The sequence below is a fragment of the Pezoporus occidentalis genome, unplaced genomic scaffold (genome assembly GCF_034315485.1).
Source record: "Pezoporus occidentalis ecotype Australia unplaced genomic scaffold, CSIRO_AGI_Poc_V1 ctg348, whole genome shotgun sequence".
In the NCBI taxonomy this organism is placed as follows: domain Eukaryota; kingdom Metazoa; phylum Chordata; class Aves; order Psittaciformes; family Psittacidae; genus Pezoporus; species Pezoporus occidentalis.
The window spans coordinates 156,280-176,309 of NW_026915462.1; the positions used below are offsets into that span (position 1 = coordinate 156,280).

At 52.4% G+C, this 20,030-nt stretch overlaps 1 protein-coding gene across 4 annotated transcripts in view; it reads left to right on the forward strand.

Annotated features, from left to right (window-relative positions):
* The window catches only part of ZMYM3 (zinc finger MYM-type containing 3), a 33,134-nt gene that overhangs the window by 11,628 nt on the left and 1,476 nt on the right, over positions 1 to 20,030 (forward strand). For 3 of the 4 annotated variants that reach the window (XM_062630115.1, XM_062630117.1, XM_062630116.1), the window contains exons 4-24: positions 340 to 412; positions 1,199 to 1,490; positions 1,933 to 2,110; positions 2,550 to 2,762; positions 3,323 to 3,473; positions 4,030 to 4,145; positions 7,655 to 7,741; positions 8,055 to 8,205; positions 8,786 to 8,958; positions 9,382 to 9,547; positions 13,273 to 13,331; positions 13,815 to 13,983; positions 14,837 to 14,952; positions 15,094 to 15,268; positions 15,814 to 15,960; positions 16,779 to 16,882; positions 17,421 to 17,589; positions 17,711 to 17,862; positions 18,314 to 18,428; positions 19,335 to 19,589; positions 19,677 to 19,794. In XM_062630115.1, coding sequence (XP_062486099.1) covers positions 340 to 412; positions 1,199 to 1,490; positions 1,933 to 2,110; positions 2,550 to 2,762; positions 3,323 to 3,473; positions 4,030 to 4,145; positions 7,655 to 7,741; positions 8,055 to 8,205; positions 8,786 to 8,958; positions 9,382 to 9,547; positions 13,273 to 13,331; positions 13,815 to 13,983; positions 14,837 to 14,952; positions 15,094 to 15,268; positions 15,814 to 15,960; positions 16,779 to 16,882; positions 17,421 to 17,589; positions 17,711 to 17,862; positions 18,314 to 18,428; positions 19,335 to 19,589; positions 19,677 to 19,794 — 3,179 coding nt within the window. The remainder of the gene's footprint in view (positions 1 to 339; positions 413 to 1,198; positions 1,491 to 1,932; positions 2,111 to 2,549; positions 2,763 to 3,322; positions 3,474 to 4,029; positions 4,146 to 7,654; positions 7,742 to 8,054; positions 8,206 to 8,785; positions 8,959 to 9,381; positions 9,548 to 13,272; positions 13,332 to 13,814; positions 13,984 to 14,836; positions 14,953 to 15,093; positions 15,269 to 15,813; positions 15,961 to 16,778; positions 16,883 to 17,420; positions 17,590 to 17,710; positions 17,863 to 18,313; positions 18,429 to 19,334; positions 19,590 to 19,676; positions 19,795 to 20,030) is intronic. The other variant, XM_062630118.1, reaches the window with a different exon arrangement.

The following is a 20,030-nucleotide window of genomic DNA, read 5'->3' on the forward strand; positions in this document are numbered from 1 at the left end:
CTGGCATTGTCAGACCCTGTGAGGGACACTGGCTGTCTCGTCACTCCTCTGGTGTTTGCATGTCTCCTGTGATGGAGTGATCCCTGTGCGCTGCCACTGTGCTGTAATGTGTCTTCAGAGTGTATCTGCTACCTCCAGCTGGAATGTCATTCTCATAAGCCTGCTTCCTCCTATCTCCTGTCTTGCCAACTCTGGTCAGGTATCTGTGGAATTACCCGTTTTCAGCCTGATTACTAGGAAAGCAGATCCCAGAAGCTGGAATTCCACCGTGATCTGGGGTATTTGTCCATGGTTGTCCTAGCAGATGCTTAGCCTAAATATTTTTTTAATGTCTCCTAGGAGCAGAAAAGAAGTGAACGAGCCAGAAGATCGGAAGCTGCCAGGCCTGAAACTGTGAACTCCTCAGAGAGCAGTGAGTAACTAGGGCTGGCCAGTGCCTGTTTTCAGCCCAAGAACAGGGTGCAGGCTTACTGTGGGCAGGTGGCTCATGGTGTGAGTGCAGTGGGAGCTCTGGAGCTTCTGTACAGATCTTCCTCTTATGCAGAACAGGTACCTTCACCCCATGAGTCTTCATCCTTGGGTACTTGCCTTGCTTTCTCAGGGCACTTACATTAAAGGGAGGGTTGTAATATTTTTACAAACACCAAGTAATAGAGGAAGATGGGTTGTTCCCAGGAAATCCATCTTCTCTCTCCTCAGCCACGAACTTTCTGCCTTTTGTCTCTATGGCTGCAGGCTCTCTGAAGGAAGATTACATTTAGGGTTTTTCCTGCACAAGACCATGAAGTGTCTGGGTGAGATGTTGAGTGTTACCCTGCTATTCCCTAGTATTTTTATGTTGCCCCTTCATTGCCTGCCTCTGCTGGAAGCTGGTGATCCAGCTGGGTCCCTTTAAGGACTTGAAGGGTTTCCTGCTGTAAATGTTCACTTTGGCCTTCTGCTCAATCTTGGCAAATCCTGATTCCTGGAGAGAAATCGGACTTAAGTCCAGTTTACTCAAAAACCTCCTGGCTCATCTCCAGTTCCAACAGAATACCTTTTAAGGGTCCCTTTATCATTCCACCCAGACAGGCACAAAGCATGTAGAGGGACTGCGGAAAGGTGACCCCAGAAAGCCTCAGCATGTGTCTCATGGCGGAGGTTTCTGTCTCAGTTCCTAATGAGGGATTTCTGTGCATCTTTCTCTGCTGCTTTGCAGTTCCAGTCTCTGACGAAGACTCTGATGCCATGGTGGATGATCCCAATGATGAGGATTTTGTTCCCTTTCGCACCCGCCGCTCGACTCGCATGTCTTTACGCACTCAGCTGGCTCAGCGAGCTGCCCGCTCTACTGTCACCAAGATGACTTGTGCCAACTGCCAGGCGCTGCTGCAGAAGGGCCAGACTGCCTACCAGCGGAAAGGGCTCCCTCAGCTCTTCTGCTCCAGCTCCTGTCTCACCACCTTCTCCAAAAGACCACCTGGCAAGAAGATATGCACCTTCTGTAAAAAGTATGTGTTCCTTTCCCTCTCCTCGATGCTCCCCTGCTTGTGACCCCATCCACCTACCCCACAGCTCTACCTGCCAGTCCCCGTCCCTGCGACCCTCATGCTTCCCATTCATCCGCATCACTCCTGTCCAATGCCAGCTGCTGCCTCATGTCTTCCTTCACACACCATATATCCCATGCTCCCTATACCCTCTTCACGTTACTGCCTTTCCCTGCCTGTCCACACACTTGATGCCCCATATCTCAGTCTCCTCTCAAAACCACCTCCTGCATGCTCCATCTTCAGGCACCGTACCTCTGGCTTGGGACAGCAGGTGCTATGAGACAGTTCTTGCCACCCTTTTGGGACCCTAGGAAGTCCTGTGCATCGCAGTGTGCCGTCCTGTAACCTTCCTGGCAGAACTGGTGTGCCTCTGCAGTAACACATCCCCTCCATATCCCAGGGAGATCTGGAACACCAAGGACTCTGTTGTTGCCCAGATTGGTTCAGGAGGCTCTTTCCATGAGTTCTGCACCTCCGTCTGCCTCTCCCTCTATGAGGCCCAGCAGCATAGACCAGCACATCAGTCTGCAGATGTATTGGACACCAGCCGCTGCAGTGTCTGCTACAAACCTGGTGAGGTAAATGGATCCCTTGTGCTTCATGTCCTGGATGAGGTGCTTGTGACCTGCAGAACTTGGTCCTGCCTGGGGGCCATCACAGGGCATTTGTTGGGTTCACCCATGGTGTGAGGTCTCAGCACCTGAATCGGCGTGGACTCACTGCCAGGTCCTTCCTTGTTGCTGTGAACCAGCCCTTGTTACAGCAGAAGAAATAAGGCTTCTGCTTCTCCCCACCCTGAAGCTCACTGCTTCCTGCTACTCCGCTCTCCCAGATTGCTCTGCTGACTTTTGGTGATGGAGGTCATCCTGAGTCCACTCCAGCTTCCATCGTGGTACTTGCCCCAGTTTACGTGTAACAGCCTGTTCTCCCGGGGGGGTGCATGGTTGTAGTGTTGCACACATGTTGGAAGGAGGCATAAGGTGGTCTGGGGGAGTGACAGGAGCGATGTCTCTGCAGATCCAGCATGAGGTCAGCAATGGGAGCGTGGTTCACCGCATCTGCAGTGATGCCTGCTTCACCAAGTTCCGGGCCACCAAGGGGCTGAAAACCAACTGCTGTGATAACTGTGGACTTTACATCTACAACAAGGGCTTGCCACTGGAGTACCTCTTCCATGAAGGCCAGCAAAAACGTTTCTGCGACTCTGCCTGTCTCAACAGTTATAAGAAAGTGAGTGGAGACAGCTGCCTGGGGTGGGGGTTCTTTGTGGGCACACAGCTCTTTTGCTTGGGGTGGCACAGGGCACTTCATGCAGTAGCAGGTGAATTGAATCTCCTTGGCCTTATACTGCTGACAAAGCATTTAAGAGATTGCTATGGAAAAACTTCAAAGCAGGCCAACAGAATTTATTCTGTATGCAGCCCATCTTGGACCTGAGCCACGGGTCAGGCACTCCATAAGCTGGACTGTGCAGTGACACTGGTATATGTAACTAGTATGGGCTGGCTTCTTTTGGATGTCTCCCCAAAGTTCCTCTGTAGCCTGAGCAGGCAGCGCTTAACTGTCTTGGTGGGATTGCCAAACTCTGTATTCCTGCCAGCGTATCCATGAATTGAGGTGAGGTGCCAAAGGCAGCCTGAACCTGCAGACTATGAGCCTGGCTCTGGCATCAGGTGTTCCTGCAGGAGAGCTGCCCAGTGGTGGACGTGATAGTGGGGTAGGATATGAGGGTTGGACCTCATTGGCTGTGATGGTGTCCCTGACAGCTTTGTTCTGCTCTGTGTTTGCAGAAGAACACTCGGGTCTACCCGTGCATGTGGTGCAAGACACTGTGCAAGAACTTTGACATGCTGCCCAACGTGGATCGCAGTGGCAAGATGGGCCTCTTCTGCTCCATTTGCTGCACTACCTCCCACAAAGTGAAGCAGTCAGGCTTGGTTGGTAAGAGCACCTACATACAGGGTACCAGTCACCTGTCCATTCTAGCTCCTTTCTTGGTACCATTTATTGCTTGTGGATGAGGCTGGAAAGAAGGTGTGTTGCTTGCCTGGGGAGGAGTCTAGTGAGAGAAGTGGAGATTTGGAGAGGGAGGAACCCTTGCATGTAGACACCTTAATAGTGAGGGGTAGTACACATTGCTGTTCTTGAGAATGCAGAAAGCAGCTGTAGTGCTGTACTGTGCTGGCATTGCTCTTTCCATTACATGGAGTACCAGGGTGTCCAGGAATGAGTGTGGTCTCTGATGCAATATGCAGCCTGTTTTGTCCAAATTCCTGTAGAGCCAGGGTCACTTCCTTGAAACACTCTGCTTTCCATCCATGTTTAATGTTTTTGTCCTAGCAGAATCTGGTGCTCTTAATTTCCTGGTTTTCTTGTCCCTTGCTTTTTGATAATAGCTTGACATACCAAGAATGAGTGAGCAGCTTCCATGCCATCCTCAGAATCCAGTCCCACATCCTGTGCTGCTGCCCTCACCAATGCCTATCTGTTTCATCAGGTGCCCCTAGACCCTGCAGCTTCTGCAGAAAGAGTTTATCTGAACCCTGCTATTACAACAAGACAGACCGGGTTGTCTACCAGTTCTGCAGCCCCAGCTGCTGGACCAAATTCCAGGTATTGAAATATCCTTCATGCTGGGCTGGGCAATAGAGCTTGTGCCTCCTTTCACACTTAGCAGAGGCTTCAGCTTCCTCAAGCTCCTCAGGGAGGGTCCATAAGAAAGCCTCTGATGGAGTACAAGAGTTGTAGTGACTGTAGCTGCCCATAACTCAGTCTTGGCCCTATCTTCCCTCTCTCCGTTGGGATAAGGTGGACTGTAATTCACTCCCATCTATCAGGTTCTGCCCAGTGGGAGTGCAGTGCAGTGCTGTGCTGTGTGAGTGGTTTGGGATGTAATGGTCTTATGAGGACATGAGCAAAAGCACTGCAGTAAGCTAGCAGAGCATGGTGGGAACCTGCTAGTGGGTGGAAAGGGGCAGAGCTGCCCTCTGAGCAAGGTGTCACCAAAGAACACAAGAATTCTAGGATGTGTTGCCTTAAAGGTGACAAGCAGAAGGCCCGGATACCTCATGTTTAATAATCCTCAAAGGCTTGACTAGTGGTTTTCAATCTCCTCATGTTATGTTTCAGCATATGTGAAATGTTGTGGTATTCAAAGGCAACTGGAAGAATGCTAGTTTTGTAGAGTCGTCAAAAAACAAAGCAACAGGCCGGAAGACCTGGGAAACTTAGGTCAGGACATGCTTTGGGCAACTGTGAAAACTTTAGAGAATTCAGAGGTAGAGAGTTAGTTACTGACAGTTGCAGCATTTGGGTTTGTGAGGTTTTTTTTCTTGTGCTTTTTGTGTTGGGTTTTCTTTTTTTGGGGGTTTTTGGTTGGTGGGTTTTTTTTGTTTGTTTGATGTTATCCTTTGCTGCGGTCTTGAGTGGTTTTCATAGAGTGCCTGTAGAGGTTCTACGCTTGTAGACTTCATGAGACTTAAATTCTAGAATAGTTTGGATTAAAAGGGACCTTCAAAGCTCATCCATTTCAGCCCCCCTGCCATGAGCAGGGACATCTTCAACCAGACCAGGTTGCTCAGGACCACATCCAGCCTGGCTTGCTGGGCCATCTCCAGGGATGGGGCATCCACCACCTCTCTGGGCAACCTGTGCCAGGATTTTATCACCCTCATTGCACATAATTTCTTCCTTTTATCTAATCTAAATCTCCCCTCTTTTAAATGAAAACCATTACATCTTGTCCTATTGCAGCAAGTCCTACTACAAGGTTTGTTCCCGTCTTTCTTATAAGCTCCCTTTAAGTATTGAAAGGCTGCAGTAAGGTCTCCCTGGAGCCTTCTCTTCTCCAGGCCAAGCAACCCCAACTCTCTGAGCCTGTCTCCTTCAGCCCTCAGAGCATCTTTGTGGTCCTTCCCTAGACCTGCTCCAACGGGTCTGTGTCTTTCCTGTGCTGAGGCCTTCAGAGTTGGAAACGGTATTCCAGGTGGGGTTGCACCAGATCAGAGTAGAAGGGCAGAATTACCTTCCTCAACCTGCTGGCCACGCTCCTTTGGATACAGTCCAGGATGTGGTCGGTTTCTGGGCTGCAAGCACACATTGTCAGCTCATGTCCAGCTTTTCATCCACTTGTACCCCAAAGTCCTTGGCAGGGCTGCTCTCACTCCCTTCATCCTCCAGCCTGTATTGATACTGGGGTGGCCCTGACTCACGTGCAAGACCCTGCACTTGCCCTTATTAAACCTCATGAGGTTCACGTGGGCCCACTTCTTGAGCTTGTCCCAGTCTCTCTGGATCCCATCCCTTCCCTTCAGCATGTCAACAGCACCACACAGCTTGGTGTCAGAGGCAGACTTGTGAGGGTGCTCGTTTCCATTGTCTACGTCATTGATGAAGATGTTAAATAATACGGGCCTCAGTACGAGCCCCTGAGGGACACCACTCATCACTAATCTCCATCTGGACATTGAGCCATTGACCACCACCCTCTGGATGCGACCATGCAACCAATTCCTCGTCCACTGAATAGTCAATCCATGGAATCCACATCGATGCCATTTAGAGAGAAGGATGTTGTGTGGGACTGTGTCAAAGTCCAGACAGATGACATCCATAGCTCTTCCCTTGTCCATTGATGCAGTCGCTCCGTCACAGAAGGCCACTAGGTTGGTCAGGCAAGACTTGCTCTTGGTAAAGCCATATTGTCTTGTCCTACGCATGCCTTAGAATAGCTCCTAGGAGGACCTGTTCCATGAGCTTGCCAGGCACAGAGGTGAGGCTGACAGGTTGGTAGTTCTGAGGGTCCTCCTTCCTACCCTTCTTAAAAATGGTTGCAATGTTTCCCCTTTTCCAGTCACCAGAGTCTTCGCTTAATTCATGTAGCTTGAATTTATTGCCACATGAAGTCAGGATTGTAACCTGTGAGTAAACCCATGCCTAACCTGGACTGGGAGCTGTCTTGCTGGCAGATCTTAGAACACACTTGTGTCAGGAAAATGACTGGCAAGAGTGTTTCAAGATGGCTTCTTGAGGATTGGTATTAAGCCCAAGGAGTTGAACATCTTCATCAATCATCTGGCAATAAAGTCAAAGTAAGCATGATAAAATTTTGCAGATGAAACAAAAAGTGGTGAAGTGTTAACTCCTGCTGAGGTCAGGGCAGTCAGAGAAAGGAAAGCGATTGGATTGCCTGACAAGACTGATTCCTCCTAACGTGTGCTTGAACACAGCATTGTTTTACTGCAAGATCCTGTATCAGCCTTACTCGGGTAGTATGGGGATGTAAGTTCTGGGAAAGGAAATCTTTTACAAAGGCCCTGCGAGTACAGCAGATAAGCCATTCAGCGTGAATATCTCAGTTTACAACCACAGAGAGAAGGATTAAAGAAGTTATTGCAAGTACAAGCAGAGGAACAGAGATTTAAAGTCTGGGGGCTGGGGAGCAAAAGAGCTACTTAGAATGTTGCACAGATAGGGAGGGTGTTCATGGAATGTCCAATTGATTTTCAATATTGAAGAAAAAAATTGAAGTATGCTAAAAAAAAAAAAATTACAGTTGGGCTGGAAAAATGCATGTACTGAGGCACTCAGAGAGCACCGTATCTGAGGTTGTCAGAAAGAAATTCAGGAAGATGACTTTATTAACAAATATGTCCTTGTGGACAAGACACTGAGTGCTAAATGGCTGTTTAATCTAGCAGAGAAAGGCGGGATGAGAACATCTGCTTGAATTCTGAAGTTCCATTATGTTGAAAATAGAAACTAGGCCCCTATGTTTCAAAATCTTATAGAGGAATTCTCAGAAGAGGTAGTGGATCCCCCATCTCTTTAATATGTTTAAATCCAGAGGGATGGCAGCTTGAAAGCTTGCCTTCCTGAGAAGAGCTGGACCCAGTACACTGGAAGAAAAGTGAAATTGCTCAAGAATCTGCTTGCCAGGAGCTCAAAACATGGTGTGATGGACTAACTGTGAGTCACTGACGGTGGCCCCACGCACAGGGCTGAGCAGGGGCACGCGGGCTGCTGCGAGTGGTGGAGGAGGCAGGAGATGGTGGCAGTGCGAAGCGGCTGCTCGCTGCCCTCTGCGGGTGTCTCTCTCCATGAGCTGTCTCTGTTTCCTGCAGCGCACCAGCCCGGAAGGTGGGATCCACCTCAACTGCCATTACTGCCACAATCTTTTCAGTGGGAAGCCGGAGATCCTGGACTGGCAGGTGAGGACTTTTCCCCAAGGGGGTATTGAGGTGGAGGCCAACCCCACCTCCTTCTTCTTGCTGCTGAAAGCAGAGCTCCTTCTGTGGCAGTGCTCTGAAGGCCTTAGCTGCAGAAATGTGCCTGGAGACTGCGCGCCAAATGCTGCGCTCCTGATGTTCAGCCGTGTGTCAGAAAGGCAGGAGGAGACCTCTTCTGCCAAACTCTGCCAGGAGAGCTGGGGACTTGGCTCAACCTGTAGTCCGGCTCTTGCCGCTGAGAAGCGTGGGGACCTCCTGCCAAGCCTGGCTGACCGGGTGGTGGTCTCTTTGGCAGGACAAGGTGTATCAGTTCTGTTGCAAGGACTGCTGTGAGGACTTCAAGAGGCTGCATGGGGTGGTGTCTCAGTGTGAGCACTGCAAGCAGGAGAAGCTGCTGCATGAGAAGATCCGCTTCTCTGGAGTGGAGAAGAATTTCTGCAGCGAAGGTACTTGGGGAAGGCACAGGAGAGGCAGAGCTCCCAGGCCAGCCCATGCTGGGGGAGGAGAAGAGAGCATGGAGAGGAACAGAGGGGAGACTGTTTTAGCCAGGCCCTGGGGCGAGAGCCTTGCCATGCAGTGAAGGGAGGACTGTCGTGGGGATGGCTTGCTGTCCAGCCAGGCCCTAGGGCAAGATCTTTACCATTCATTGTGTCCTTGGGGAGGGCTTTCTCACAGCTTTTCTCTCTCTGGGGGCTGGGGAGACAGCAGGTGGCAGCTCCGCTCCTCCTGTCATCATGCACTTCTACTCTTGCGTCTGGGCTGGCCTGACCTGGCCTTGCCCTGCCTGCTGGGTTCCTGCACACAGGAGGTTGGAGTCAGACTCTTCCTAGAAGCATGGAGGTGAGAGATGGCAAGTCCCCATGAGGTCCCATCTTATCCCAGCCCCAGGGGCCAGTGCTGGATTGTTCCCTACAGTGTGTTGCGTGTGCTCTGTTGTCTCCGCAGACCTGGATTCTGGTCATGTTTGGGTCAGGGAGGCCCCCCAGTTCATCCTGGGAAGGTTTCACTCCTATTGTTTCTCCGCAGGGTGTGTGCTTCTTTACAAACAGGATTTCACCAAGAACCTGGGCCTGTGCTGCATCACGTGCACCTATTGTTCTCAGACCTGCCAGCGGGCGGTCACCGAGCAGCTGGAGGGCAGTACCTGGGACTTCTGTAGTGAAGACTGCAAAAGCAAATACTTGCTCTGGTACTTCAAGGTCAGTATTGGCACTGGCAGCTTGTGCTAAGTGCTGTGGTGGGCACAGCACCCAGATATGTGGGCATTGCACTGAGGAAGTTCGCACTGCTGGAGTCTGGCTGGCACTGCTGCGGAGAACCTGGCACTGCTGGAGTCCTGCCTGGCAATGACGGGACACTGCTACGGGGAAGCTCACGTAGCTGGAGTCCCCAGCTGATCCTGCCAGAGCACTGCACTGAGGAAGCTCACAGTGCTGGATCCGCGGCTAGTGCTGCTGTGAGAAGTTCGCACCGCTGGAGGCCCCGGCTGGCACTGGCAGGGCACTGCTGTGGGGAAGCTCACAGCGCCTTGCTATGTGCACCTTTCACCGGAGAGTTGTGTTGCACTCGGAGGGGGAGTGGTTAGTTACTCGTTGTTTCTCTCCTGCTGATGCGGGCTTTAGGCAGCTCGGTGCCATGCCTGCAAGCGTCAGGGGAAGCTGCTGGAAACCATCCACTGGCGGGGGCAAATCAAACACTTCTGCAACCAGCAGTGTCTGCTGCGATTTTACAACCAACAGAACCAGCCCAACCTGGACACGCAGAAGGGGCCCGAGAGCCTGCTGAACAGTGAGTAGGAGGGAGGGAGGGGACCTGCATAGCTCAGTCCAAGAGACACAGGGAAGACTGAACAGCAAGGGGTGGAAGCTTCCTGCCCAGGACTGGATGAGACGCTAGGGAACAATCCTGCACTGGCCCTTGGGGGGGGAAAAGGACGGAGTGGGACCTAATGGGGCTTCTCCATCTCTAACGTCTATGGTTCTATGACACACAGGGCCCAGACGGGAGGAGCCGGTGCCAGCGTGCTGCCTGTAGCTCACACTCTTAGCGAGGATACTCAGGGATTTAACATCCTCATGTTGCCAGCGGAGAACTCGATTTACAGGGTTAGGGGACAGCGTGGTTTGGCATGATAATCCACCTGCAGCCCCACACCACCTCCGAGCTGTGACCTTCTCAGATCTCATAAACTAATCAGGATTGGGCCAGGTCAGTGCTTGGATGGGAAACATTCAAGGAAAAAGCAGGGTGCTGCAGGAAGTGGTGCTGGTGATGCTGTAGGTGGGCTCTCCTCAGCCAGAGCTGAACCTAGAACGATCTTGAGGGAGCGCTGAGCTGCTGGAAGCACTCTTGTCTTGTGATGTTAGATTGGAGTCCTACCACTTACCCAAAGATCGCTGCAGCTTTGAGGAGTTGCCAACCCCGTGTCCCGGATAACCCCATTCTGCATCTGTGGAGTTCCAGCTGGAGAGGAGATTTTAACTGCCTGTTGCCCCATTTCCTATCATTAACTTGAGCCAGTTGCTCGTGGAAGATTGCAAAGTGCTTTGGGGTCCCTCAGGATGGAAGGTGCTTGTAGTGACAGTGACAAGACATCGCTTGGCCCTTGGACACTTGTGTAGTCTCATTCTGCTTGGTCCTTCATAGGCCATGATCTCCTAGATAATCTGTGTGATCTTGTTAAAATACCTGCAGCTTACAGTGGGACTCGCTTTGGCTCGTCAAGCTTCGACAGATACCTGCATCACAGGCTCAGGGCTTTGCCGCCCTCTCTGGCAGCAAAAGGCATGAGGTGTAAAACCCTGACTGGGGTGCACCAAGGCGGGGAAACCAAGGCAATCTTCTGGTGGGAGACCTCATCCTCCATCTCTAGACTCTTCCTGGTTCCTCTTCTGACAGCACTGGACTGAACGCAAGATGTGGGAAGCCCTGGATGTCAGTGCTGCTTAGTCAGCAAAGCAGAGCTGCTCTGCCAGAAGCAGCAGGTTCCCCCAGCAAGGGGACTCCCAACCTGCCCTCCAAGAGCCACCCTCCATAAAAGGCTACATGAGGCAACTGCTCAAGTGGCATCACGCTGGAGTGACCTGGATAAGGAACTGTTGGTTTCTACTTTCTGCTGGCACAGGGGTGTCTGGGGGGAGTCTGCTTGATGGGAAACAGACTGTCCTGCTGCCCAGGGGAGGAAGAGGTGTTAAAGGCTCCTGTAGCTCATCAAGTGATTCCACAGCCCTAGCCATGCTGTTCCGTTTGCCCACTCCTTTCAAGGCATCTCTCTTGTGAGGGACTAGTAACACTGCTTCTGGGACACAGGCACAGAGAGCAAGCTCTGCCTGCAGAGGGAAGCATGTTTCACACCATTTCTCCTTGGAGCCATGGACCACAAGCTGAGAGGTACCTTCACCACCACCACCCTCTGAGCCTCGTCTCTGCCACACCTCTGGAGGTCCCCCAAGAACTTTGCTTTTCGGCATATGGGGCACTACCCTTCACCATGCCACAGCTGCCTCTCCATGCACCCTGTGAGGCACAGGGCTTTGAGGGCAGCCAAGGAAAAGCTTGTCAGCAGTGGTGAGCACTCAGCTGAGCTGAGCTGATCTGCCCCAGCAGCTGCCATGCTTGGTGAATGACACTGGTGGCATTGGACCCTCTGTGTCCTGGCACACTCATTCCGTGCCAGTTGTGGGATAGCTGTGGAAACCCTTGTCCCAGGACTGTGCCATACTGCTAAGCTTAAGGAAGGGTGATGGAGCCAGGGCCTGCCATGTGCTTACACAAAGAGTTTTCCAGCCCAGAATGCTGTGGGGGGGATTTTGGGAGGAGCAGTTTGTCAGTGCATGGTGAGGAATAGCTTCTGCCTGGTCCAGCCAGGGTCTCCTGTGGACCTGGTAGCTGTGTTGCCAGCTCACAAGGGACTGCCTGGATTTCAGGCCCATCTTGAGCAGAGCTGCTGACTGCTTGCTTCTTTTCCTGCAGTGGTTGCCCAAAACCATTCATTCCTGTGACCCAGTGGCTGCTGCCATCCCAGTGATCTTGGGAGTGCTTGCTGACAACGAAAGTGGCCATTCCTTTGCTGGGAACAGTCTGTGTGATGAGGGATTGAGCTTCTGCCACAGAACTGTGCCCAGAGACTTCCAAAGGGAACTGGCTCTGCACGGGGCCATCCAGCTGGAGAGGATAGAGGGTCAGAAGTCATGATTGGTGCAGGCAATGCAGCTCCTTGGCAGCTCCTGGCTGATGCTGGAATGAGAGCAAAGAACAGGCTGCAGCTTTCCTGGAAGCCTGAACATGTAGCACATAGAGCTTTGTGGCAGGAGGATCTTGTTTCCCTTAGCTCTGAATCATTGGTCTGTGGGGCAATCAACTTTGCTTTTGATTCTGCTGTGGCAGAAACTCTGCTCATTTTCCATAGCTTGTCTTTTCTCATTCAAGCCATTGTCTCCCACCTAGACTTGCTGTCTGTCCACTTTGGGCCAGTGAGGGGGAGTTCTTGGACCCATTGAGACTGTTGCAGATCCTATGGCTGAATGCTCAGCTGCAGGCTAAGGAGCTTCTTCCAAATGGAACTTGCCCATCCCCATGTGGTGGTCAGCAAGTGAAGCCTTCTGGGCCTCCAATTTTTCAAGAGCAATCCTGCGTTTCCTTGGGACAGAGGAAAGCTGCACAGTGCAAATGTCCACTGCGTCTTTCCTGGAGAGCCTGTCTGTGTAGGAGGTGTAAATGGGGCACACTCCCTTTGGGTGCTGAGACCTGCTGTTTTCCTTGCAAGTTTCCCCTTCATGCATGGCCCATGGTTAGTCAATGCTGTAGAAGGCAGTTCTTTTTCCCAGCCACATGGGTAACCAGGGCTCACTGGAGACTTGGATGAAGCTGCTCTTTTAGCTCATCAGCCTTTGAGATGGGTGCAGGTTCTCTGCAGCGCAAATGAGCTCGAATTATCATCCAGGCCAGGATGATGCTGTCACCACCTGAGACTAGTGTCCACCACATGTGCCTCTTACCTGCAGGTGATCCCCTCTTTCCTAGGGGAAATCCATTGCATCCCTTGGGCTGGGGCAAAGCTGTCTTTGCTTTCTGGGATATCTCATAGTGCTACTGCTAGCTCTGTCACCTTCTTCCTAGGGATCTCGAAGCACTTTGCCAAGATCTTTGTAGCAGGGAGATGGAGGCACAGGGAGGGGCCATGGCTCGGTACAGCAAGCCAATAGGCAGAGCTGGGAGTAGAGCCCTGGATTCTCTCTACAAGGGGCTGGGATTTCTCCTGACCTGCTGTGATGGGGATTGGGTGGACTGTAAGGGAGCACAAAATGACATGGGAATAATTTGATTTTGTAGGTGTAGTGTCTTCTGAGCTGCTAGGACTAGAAATTGTGGAAACATTAACTGCTCCTGGAGTGGCCAGGAGCAGTTTCTGGGGAGCTTGTCCCTGTGCTCTGGCTGCTGCCACCTTCAGTCCCAGCACTGGGACCTGTTGGCTCAGGAGCTCTTGAATTTAGAGCTGTTGCTTTCTCTTACAGGTCAGACTTCAGAGCCAAAGCCACCTGCTCCTTCCCTACAGAAGGCAGAAACTAACACGGTAAGGCACACTGGAGGTAGGAGTTTGCAAAATAGCACAAAGTGGCTGTCCCCAAAGAGAGGGCAGATCTGCCATTGCTCAGGGAGATTTCATTCTTCTGCCACCAGCACATTCTAAGATGGCTGAGTAGTGGGAGCTGGTAAGAGCTGCTGGGGAGGACAGCATCAGTGTATCTCCTGCAAGGAGGAAGAATAACCATTCCCTGGGAACTGATGATAGGTTCCCAGTCAGCCTGCCACTGTGCTCTCCTGTGCCTGGGGACAGTCACTGTCCCACCAGTGCCAGGCTCCCTGCTGGCAGCTGCAGAGGTGCAGTACAGGCTCGCTGTAGTAGCAGCTTGGCAGTCCTTCTCCAGGTCTGTGTGTGTAGGGCACTGCCAGACTCCAGAAGGTGCTTTGGGAGTCCTTGCAGCTGTACCTGTGGTGGGGAAGAGGTGGTGCTGCCCAGGTGGACACCAACCTCCTGCTTTCTGCATTTCCTCAGCTCTCAGTGAAGGCCTCCTCAGCCCAGATGTCTCCAGCTGCGCCGCCACCCCCTGCCCCTGTGCTTCCAGCCACCCCTCGGAAAAACAAAGCTGCCATGTGTAAGCCACTGATGCAGAACCGGGGCGTTTCCTGCAAGATAGAAATGAAGTCCAAAGGATGTCAAACAGGTAGGAAAACAAGACAGCTTTTTGAAAAGGCCAGTGCCACGTCCCTGCTCCCGAATAAATGTGAATCCAGCTTGGAATGCTGTGTGGAGTGTCTGGGTTGTTGGCACCATGCTGAAGAGTCTCAGGACGCTGCAAGGCACACGCAGCAGGGTGGGAGGTAGGGAGCCCATTTCCATCAGCAGCAAAAGGAGACACAGAGAGCACTGCAGCATGATCCCACCTCTTGTGGGACAACTGTTCCTCTGGAGATTGTCAGCTTCCCTGAGGGGCTATCTGCTGAGCAGGTTCCACTGTGTAACTCCTGTTGGGCATGTGTGTGTGGTCTCCAGAATCTCTTTTATAAGAGCAAGTAGTGGTAGGAAAAGGGGGAATGGCTTTAACCTGCCAGAGGGGAGATTGAGATGAGCTCTTAGGCAGAAGCTCTTCCCTGTGAGGGTGCTGAGGCGCTGGCACAGGGTGCCCAGAGAAGCTGTGGCTGCCCCATCCCTGGCAGTGTTCAAGGCCAGGTTGGACACAGGGGCTTGGAGCAAGCTGCTCTAGTGGAAGGTGTCCCTGCCCGTGGCAGGGGCTGGAACTGGGTGAGCTTTAAAGTTCCTTCCAACACAAACCAGTCTGGGCTTCTATGATATGCAAGGTAAGTCTCAGTAGGGCCACATAAGAGCAGGGCTTGCACCTCTGCCAAGCTTGTCTTGTTGCAGGCTGTTTGGCTTGCTGCTGGTCCAGCTCTGCCCATGAGTCATAAAAGCTGGTGACTAGAAGGGCTTGGTGCTGGATGGGGTATGGCAGTGCACAGCAGGGCTGGGGGAAGGAGCTGCTGGGAGCAAGCTCACTGATGTACTTTTGCTCTTGTCAGAGGCTGACTGGAAGCCCCAGGTGATTGTGTTGCCAATCCCTGTCCCGATCTTCGTGCCTGTGCCTATGCATATGTACTGCCAGAAAGTACCTGTGCCTTTCTCCATGCCTGTCCCGGTAAGCGACACACTCCACCTGCTCATGTTCCCTTACTATCTTGATCCTGCCTTGCTTCTGTGTCCATCCTCTTCTCCTGTCTCTGCTTTTGCACTAGTTGGCTGAGTGTCAGTTTTCTGCCTGGTGTGCTGCTGTTGACAGGTACCTGTGCCAATGTTCCTGCCCACCACGCTGGAGAGCACAGATAAGATTGTGGAGACTATTGAGGAGCTGAAGGTGAAGATCCCCTCCAATCCCCTGGAGGCTGACATCCTGGCCATGGCTGAAATGATTGCAGAGGCTGAGGAACTGGACAAGGCCTCTTCGGACCTGTGCGGTAGGTTTCTGCCATGGTTTGGTCTGGCCCAACAGCTGGGATGATGCGGGGTTTGCCAGCTCTTGGAGCTAGATAATCTGCCTGGACTGCAGCTCTCCCAAAGCTTTCCGAAGCCTTTGAAAAGGCAGTGGGAAAGGGCAAGCCCTCAACTTCTGCTGAGGAGAGGTACCAGGAGGGAAAAGCTGCAGCAGGGACTGGTGTCTGCCACTGTCCCTTTTGGGGACGCCAGTCTTGTGGCACATGTGCAGCACTGTTTATTCAGGTGGCTGTTCAGGCTCTTGCCTAAAGCAGCTTCACAGGCAGAAGGCCAGCAGTCCTGACCTCACAGGTCTTTTTACTGGGGCCTTCATTCCTCAAGCACCAGTGACTAGGGCTGTGGCGAGGAAGAGTGTCAGATGCCTTGCTGTCCAGGGAAAGCTGGGCAGTGCAGATGTCATGGACCTGCTCTGCTGCCGGGAGCCTGACTTCATTTCCCAGCTGTCACAGGCAAAACAGACAAAAGGCTTTCTTGAAAGTTGGGTTTATGATCTGCTTTTGCATTGCAGACTTGGTGAGTAACCAAAGTGCAGAGGGCCTCCTGGAGGACTGTGATCTGTTTGGACCAGCACGGGACGATGTGTTGGCTATGGCTGTCAAGATGGCAAATGTTCTCGATGAGCCGGGCCAGGACCTGGAGGCTGACTTCCCTAAGAGTAAGCGCTGGGTGAAGCAGGCATGCAGGGCTGCTCATGCTGCAGTAGGGTCCTCCCACTGCCCCTGGCTGACCATTGCATTGACCAATGCACCACAGCATTAAGAGCTGTGTGAACTTGCCTCCCTATCCCCTCTGACTGAGCAGGATTGAGGCCAGGAACTGAGAGTTGTTGCAGGTGACTGCTTGCAGCAGGGGTGAGGAGATCAACACTTCTGAAGGAGTGTGTGTTTGCCTAGACTAACTGACCTGTTGCAATCACAGGTCTGCAGAGAAGGGGGAATGAGAAGCTGTTTTAATAGCACTAAGACCAGAGGAGCGGCACTGGTATGCTTATGGATGATGATTTCAGAGGATCCAGTAAGGCAAGAGAGAGACCTGGACATGACATGACATCCTGTGAGACAGCAGGTTGCTGTGTGTCCATTAGCAGGCAGACATTTGCAGAAGAGGCAGGGACTTGCAGGAGCACAGCAGTGCTGCGGGATGCTAGCAGCAAAAGACAGGGAATTGGGGTGCCTTTGTCATGCTGGCCTAGCACAAGAGCATGAGGAATGTTCCTCAGGTTTAAAATACAAACAAAAAAAGCTGTCAGAAGGAAGACTGGGAGGCTCTAGTTAGTCTAAGAAAGCTTAGCAGCATCTGACAGAGCTGTATCTCCTCTCTTGGGCTGTGGCTAAAAGTTCATGCCAGCCAGAGGTGGAGGGTGTGAAGTGTTGGGCTGCATGTTCCCTCTTCATCTTGCTGTAAGAACCAGGTGAGTGCAGGGGACAGGATGAGAAGTCTCAGCTGAGCCCTTCTGCCTGTGCATACTTTCAGACCCTCTAGACATCAACCCCAGCGTGGACTTTCTATTTGACTGTGGACTGGTGGCACCAGATGATGTGTCCACAGAGCAAGATCTGCCTCGTGCTGTCCGAAAGGTGAGCTTTCAATGGGTATGGTCTGTTTAATGCTCTTTGGGCTTGGAGTAGGAGCTGCTCTGTGGGATGCTCCATCCCAGGCGGTGTTCAAGGCCAGGTTGGACAGATTCTTGGGTGACATGGTCTAGTGTGAGGCGTCCCTGCCCATGGCAGGGGGTTGGAACTGGATGATCTTAAGGTCCTTTCCAACCCTAACTATTCTATTATTCTGTGTACAAGGTGAAGTGTGCCAGAGGCTTTGGTGTGCTGGGAAGGTTGTGCTCTCTCCTTTCGGGGCATGCCAGGCCTGTGGGCCATTCATGGAATGAAAATGCTTGCCTGCCATTTCAGAGGAGCTTTGAATGCCACAGGTCATGTGAGAGCTGGCCTCTTTCCTGCCTGTGGTCCTCATAACTAATGGGCCTTGTTGGCAAAGATGCTTGCTGGCATGTGCACAGGTACAGCGGGGAGGGAGCTGGCAGTCAGCAGGTCTGAGGGGTGGCCAGGACTCCTGCATCTGTCCCGGGTAGGTGCCCAGTCTCACAGTATACCTCTGCAGGGGCAGAAGCGTCTGATGCTCTCTGAAAGCTGTTCCCGGGACTCAATGAGCAGCCAGCCCAGCTGCACAGTGTTGAACTACTCATACGGTGTGAATGCCTGGAAGTCCTGGGTGCAAGCCAAGTATGCGGGAGGAGAGACGAGCAAGGGAGAGGAGCTACGCTTTGGCCGTAAGTGCCCTGTCTGGGTGGGGCTGAGTGGCAGAAACCTCCCAGGAGCTGGGTAGTGGGGTGCTGAGGTGCTCCTGCCCTTGCAGGCTGTTGCCTGAGGCTGCCATGCTTGTCTCCTCAGCCAAGCCCATGAGGATCAAGGAAGATATCTTGGCCTGCACAGCAGCTGAGCTCAACTACGGCCTGGCCCAGTTTGTCAAGGAGATAACACGGCCCAATGGGGAGCGCTACGAACCAGACAGCATCTATTACCTCTGCCTTGGCATTCAGCAGGTGAGGGAGGGCTTGCTGCCTCAAGTCCTCCACAGCCAGACCTGGGGTCAGATCTAGTGTGGGGTACCTTGTACCCATTATTGTGCCTTCTGGGGACCAAGAGAAGCTCACTGAACTCTCCTTCAGTGCCTTGTCCCAGGGCAGCAGCCCCCCTCATTCAGTCTTTGTTCCCAAGCCTGGTAGTAGGATGGCAGCTATTCCCCAGCTTTGCACATCCCTGAGGAGGGCTGGGAGATCTCCCCAAACTCAGTCACTTCTTCAGCACCAAGGCTGCTGTGTCATACCCGAGGGTTTTCCTCACAGCTCTCAGAAGCAGCTGGTTTTAGGACTGCCCTGCAACTCTGGTTTTACAAGGACGGGTGCTCTTTGTGTGGGCTCTGGGCTCTCTGGCATGGGTTGGCATTCCAGGTGCTACCGTGTCTCTCCTGACTGTGTGTTCTGTCCTTTTTAGTACCTGCTCGAGAACAATCGTATGGTGAATATATTTACAGACCTTTACTACCTGACCTTCGTGCAGGAGCTGAACAAGTCCCTGAGTGGCTGGCAACCCACGATCTTACCAAATAGTATGTGTCTCCAGAGTACCTTCAGTCACCACATGTACCCAGTTTTTGCTTCTAGCCTTGGATCCCTCCAGTCTAATTGTGCTCCCTCAGCCTCAACCCTCTTCCTTGGTATAGACAGCACAGTCTCACTGTGTCCTGGGGTCATACTGACCCATAGTGACAGCAGAGCTGGCCTTGTTTATGCTTCAGTAGCTTCTTGTGCCCAGAGTCAGGGTAGCTGGGAGCAGAGCATGGCTGCTTTGCATCCTGGGACAGTTTGAAGCTTTACAACACTTTATAGTGATGTCTCTACCGTTTGGCAAAGAGGATACCAAGCCTGGAGGCATGCGGGCACATGTATTTGTGTTCCCAACACGTGGGTGAGCCCTGCACGCTGTACTACGTGTTGGCCAGGGTTGCTGTGCTGCTGCCTTGTGAGCAAACTAACTTAGAGCTTTGGCAGAGGCTTTTCATGATGCTGTAATCTGTGCTGCCTTCCCTGTTCTGTTTTGGCAGTGGTTAGTTCACAGGTCTAGATTCTGCATATTGGTTGTCCTGGGCAGAGGCATTTGGCTCCAGACCTGCATGTCTAAGCAGGAGCTGGCAGTGTCTGTCCTGCCTGCTGCTTTTCATTCATCTTGTGCTGAGTGTGGTGGAGCACTGGCCTGGAAGACATTTATGGCCATCTAAAGGAGTGAGTAGTTAGATTGATTTGGGTTCTGGCGTGTAGTTTGGGTGTGCTCTGAGGTAGCTTGTGGCTGGCTGGAGCCAGCATCTAGCTCTGATAGTGGCTCTGGAGAAGTAACTTTTTGGAAAGGGGAGTGTTGTGAAGCATCAGTCTTTTGCAGTTAGCTTGCCTCGGCAGGATGAAGGGATTGCCACAAAAGCACTGTTGATGTGACCTGGTTCTTCCTCTGTGTGTTACAGACACAGTTTTCTCACGTGTTGAGGAGGAGCACCTCTGGGAGTGCAAGCAGCTGGGTGTTTACTCACCCTTTGTGCTTCTCAACACCCTCATGTTCTTCAACACCAAGTTCTTCGGGCTGCAGACAGCAGAGGAGCACATGCAGCTGTCCTTCACCAACGTGGTGCGCCAGTCCCGCAAGTGCACCACGGCACGTGGCATGTCAAAGGTGGTGAGCATCCGCTACTATGCTCCTGCCAAGCAGAAGAAAGGCCGAGGTAGGGTCTGACAGAGCATCTCTGTGCCCCTCTCCCTGCCTCCCGTGTCAGGTCCCAGCCACGATCGTGCTCTCTCCCCCTCTGCAGATGGTAGCTCTGGAAAGCGGAAACGTGAAGAGGAGGTACCGATGCTGGAGCAGCGGGAGAACAGGATGAACCCGCTTCGATGCCCAGTCAAGTTCTATGAGTTTTACCTCTCCAAATGGTGAGGCTTTCTCTGGAAAAAAAAAGGCATGTGCCATTTTAAGGCTACCTCAGTTTTGATGGGACCCTGTGGAGTGGCTGCCGCTCCCCAAACATTTGTACTTGAGTGTGAAGCCTTGCCCAGGGTCTGCACTGCTTGTATAGACCATGCTTGAGAGAATGCTTCTCTCTGCCCCCTTCCACTAGTTTCCTCTCTCCAGCCAGGCAGGAGTGTGCAGTATGAGTACTCCTGCAGTG